The 4,613-nt window shown below is 33.9% G+C and overlaps 1 protein-coding gene across 1 annotated transcript; it reads left to right on the forward strand.

The window, feature by feature from the left end:
- The first annotated feature begins 2,833 nt into the window (after nt 1–2,833).
- On the forward strand, nt 2,834–4,613 carry LOC112188558 (probable 2-oxoglutarate-dependent dioxygenase AOP1). The gene is made up of 3 exons (XM_024327696.2): nt 2,834–3,248; nt 3,423–3,744; nt 4,173–4,613. The coding sequence occupies exons 1-3, from the start codon at nt 2,872–2,874 to the stop codon at nt 4,413–4,415; spliced, it is 942 nt and encodes a 313-aa protein (XP_024183464.1). The 5' UTR covers nt 2,834–2,871; the 3' UTR covers nt 4,416–4,613.

The raw sequence follows: 4,613 nt of genomic DNA on the forward strand, positions 1-4,613 counted from the left end.
CGGTTTGAGTTCAGATCATTAGATAAGATATGACATGTGGCGGACAAAGAATCAACCGTAATTTGGACAACCAATTAGAGATTGACACGTGGCGCTGAAATCACATCGAAATTCGGCTGTTTGGCATATATGCCGACACAAAACATCAAAATATCTTCTAAATAGTTAGATTCTTTGTCGTATGTGCCGACACTTTTGTTGTATATGCCGACAAAAAAAAAACAAAAAAATTTAAATTCATTAAATAATAAGAATAATTTTTAAATATTATGATCTAAATGGTTAGATTCTTACTCATATGTGCCGACACTTTTGTCGTATATGCTGACAAATAAAATATTTTTTTTAAATTCATTAAATAATCAGAATAATTTTTAAATATTATGATAAAATGTTAAATTATTTTTTTAACCCTATTTAATTAAATTAACATATTTTTAATATAATACTCATCAAAATTATACTCATATTATATTTTAGTCAAGAATAGTGAAAATAGCACCCCCATATAGCACCTCATGGTTGGAGATGAGAATTGAGTCTTATATGAATAGTGCAACAAGGGGGTGCTAAAATGAGAATAGCACCCCCAAATGGTGCCTATGGTTGGAGTTGCCCTTAAGGCCATGTTTGTTTCCCGGAAAGTGGGCATTGGGAAAGGAAATACTTTCCTTTCCTGCGTTTGGGGACAGCCAAGGAAGGGAAACACTTTCCCAAAGGAAAGCAAAAAGTGGAGGAAGGAATTTGGTTCCCCCCCCCCCCCCCCCCTCCGGAAACACTTTCCCAAAGGAAAGGAAAGTGATTCATTTCCTTTCTAGTCAACCAAACATGGCCTAAGGGTTTGCATGGACTTAGTGGGCTCCACTTTAATGACATGTCACATTGTGATTGAATAAGTGGGTCACACTATTAGAAATCTATCAAAAATATAGTTTTCTAACAAATGACTCAACTACTACTCTAACCCATGACCTCTAGAATGTAAGTTGCACAACAAACCACCATGCTAATTTTGCATTACTATAAATTATCAACAGTTTTTATATTTATACCATGTTCCTTGAATTTTCTCTTCGTCGAATTATATCTCTTAAAGTTCCAAACAAAAATTCATTAACCATTTTTTATTTTATGAGAAATAATTTTTTTTTAACAATAGATAAAATATTCATTAACTTGGTTTTGTTTTTTGGCTCAATTTAAACTCAAATATCATTCATCTTCATCAAAAATACTTAGAAGCAAAACAAAATAAAAAACTTAATGATGAAATTTTCAAAGTACATAAGTGTATGCAAGGGATATAGTATTAATATAAAAACTAAGGTTAACTGAATATCATAAATAAATTTTTTTGTTTGATATTATAAGGAATATAGTATAAATATAATCTGAAGATACTTTATAACATTGTGAGGTTAGTGTAGTGGTTTGTTGTATGACTTCTATGTAAGAGGTTGTGGGTTCAAGTTATGATTGATAGATTTGCCATAGTGGGACTCACTCCTAAGCTGACCAAGCATACTAGGCATGCCACGTATCGCCATGTCATAAAATATAGATCCCACATGAGCCACGTCAGCAAATTAATAGACTCACTCCTAAGCTGACCATGCATACTAGGCATGCCACCTATCGCGATGTCATAAAATATAGGCCCCACAGAGCCACGTCAGCAAGTAATTGAAAGTGCAGGGGTGTTTTTGATGAAATTAGAAGTGCAGGGATTGAATTAATTTTGGACATAAATCACAGGATAATAAACAGTAATTAGCCCTATTATTTTTCATGTAATCATTTAGCACTTTGACAATAAATATTACCACTACAACATTCATGTAGTAATTAAGAAAAATTATTTATTAAGGTAAATGAGTTTTGCTGGTGAAGTGAAATAGATTCTCATTTGAAAAATTCATATATATGTCATACTATTTTTCGATGAGATATCTACGTCATACTTGCATGTCAAACTCTCTCATGAACGAATTCCTCCGCAGGCTGTTATGAATCATTAACGAGCACTCTTTTATTACCGACCCAGTTTGAGTAATTAATATAGTTACCACTAATCATAGAGCCAGTATAACAAATAAAAGTAGTCATAGAATCAGTAATCAAACTGATCATTAGCTTATTGATTAAACAACTTATATAACGTACGTTATTTGATCATAGACATTGACATATGTTAATTATTGTCTTTAAACTAGAAAACCGAACAGTTTTGGAAACAAGTTAATTAAGGTTGGTACTACTACTCATCGTATCTGCATATTCAACCTAATTTAAGTGACCATATTACATGGATTAATTTTTTCTTCCAAATATCTCTTTCTTCTACAGTTTTAACTTCATTACGCAAAATTCCCTATTGAATATAGTTAATGTAACCCTTATTTCCTTACATCTGTCGTCAAACTATGTGAGGTAGAGTTACGCCTTTTGAAGCGCCAATCGCATAGGGCAACAAGGCCGATAGATAAGAAGAACGACACTGCAATATTGAAAATACAAATATATAGTACTTCTAAAATTAATTGAATATTTGACCAAAAAAATAATTAACGTTTACATATGGTTCAGGTACTTGTGTGACAATAGCCTAATTGTGTAGTTGACTGGTACTCACATATACAAAAACAAAGTGACACTACGATTGTGATCGATTTGATATATACCATCTAATAGCAACTTAAATTTATCATTTTTATGGTTGAATTGGTCTGAATGTCTCATTCTATACATATGACATCAGTGCAACTATATCACCTCTCTATATATAAGTTTCATATCAGTGCAATAATTCTCCAACTAAACTAGCGAGCTATATACAATTAAGAGACAACATTTCTTGTCACTCAGATAATTATGGGGTCACAAACTCAGCCAGCTAAGGTTCCCATTGTAGATTTATCAAAAGAAAACTTGAAGCCTGGTACGGATGCATGGCTCTTGGCAAGCAAGGAAGTCAAGTATGCTCTAGAAGAGTATGGCTGCTTTGAAGCTATTTACAATAAAGTTCCTCTGGAACTTCACAACTCGACTTTTTCTTTGCTTGAAGACCTTTTCAATCTTCCCTTGGAAATTAAGATGCAGAACACCAGTGACAGGCCTTACCACAGCTATTTCGGACAATATTCCTTCCTTCCTCTCTACGAATCCCTGGGTGTCGATAACCCGACGACATTAGAAGGAGCTCAACGCTTCACAAGTATCATGTGGCCTGAAGGAAATGACGAGTTTCGGTTAGTGCATGTGGCTCATAACTCACTCTAAAGCTCTAAATCAAATTTTACTCATCAGACTAATGATTTTTCAGTATTTCATTTATTCAAATCCCAGCGTAAGTATGTGAATGTATTCTTGTAAATATATACGTATATTCTTATTGTGTAACTATTTAATCTTTGAAAAATCAGTGAAAGTGCTCATTCCTTCTCAAAGCTGGTGGCAGAATTGGATGAAATGGTGACAAAAATGGTGTTTGAGAATTATGGTGTGGAGAGGCTCTATGAGCCTCACATGGCATCAACGACTTACCTTCTCAGATGCTTCAAATATAGAGCGCCTCAGCTGAATGAGACTGATATGGGATTGCATCCTCACAAAGATAAGACCTTCATATCCATACTTCATCAAAATGAGATCAATGGTTTGCAGATAAAAACAAAGGACGGCCAATGGATTGATGTGGAACCATCACCTTCATCTTTTCTAGTCATGGCAGGAGACGCATTCATGGTGGGTCGATCACTTCAGCTTTTTTTAATAAAATTTCATCGAGGAATAAGAGATTTTCATCCATTTTTAACGTTTCGATAAATAATAGTGTACTGATTAGTTAGATCCTGAATTTTAATTTTTAACAATTTAATTAGATGATACATAACCTTAACAGAATTAAAGACTTTCAAGTGAAAGATGGTAAGAATTACATAAACGAAAAATATAATCTAGCAAGAATTACAAGCAAATAATTTTCATATCACCGTTCGCATACAATTGTCTCTATTTCTTCATAACGTTGTGAGAGTGGTATTCACATTAGAAATGGTGATAAGGAAGGGAAATTCATGTCAAACATTTTTGTTCATTTCATTTTAAATCCCAATTACATGCCTGAATCTGAGTACCGTTTCTCATATTTTTTATTTTTACTTGATATATAGGCATGGAGCAACGACAGGGCACACTCTTGTGATCACCAAGTCATCATGAAAGAGAAGAAAACCAGATACTCCATGGGATTATTCGCATTTAATAGTGGGATTCTGCAAGTACCTGAAGAGTTGGTCGATGAGAAACATCCCTTACTGTACAGGCCTTTCGATCATTTTGGTTTCCTTGTCTTTAATAAGACACCAGAAGGAATGAAATCTGAGTGTCCTATCAAAGACTACTGTGGTGTTTGATCTCTATTGATCTAGAGGGAGCGTGGTGGCTTGTTAACTTACTTGTTGTCTTTTTGGTGTGCGTAATAATATTGTCAATTAAGGTTGTTGGTCGATATCGTATTTCAACACACTACTACAAAAAGTGCATCACACAACACCTATCAGACAAGAGAATAAAAGTTTACATTCGTCTGATAACGTGAACTCTATTGTACA

Source organism: Rosa chinensis, chromosome 2 (genome assembly GCF_002994745.2).
Source record: "Rosa chinensis cultivar Old Blush chromosome 2, RchiOBHm-V2, whole genome shotgun sequence".
NCBI classification, from domain to species: Eukaryota; Viridiplantae; Streptophyta; class Magnoliopsida; order Rosales; family Rosaceae; genus Rosa; species Rosa chinensis.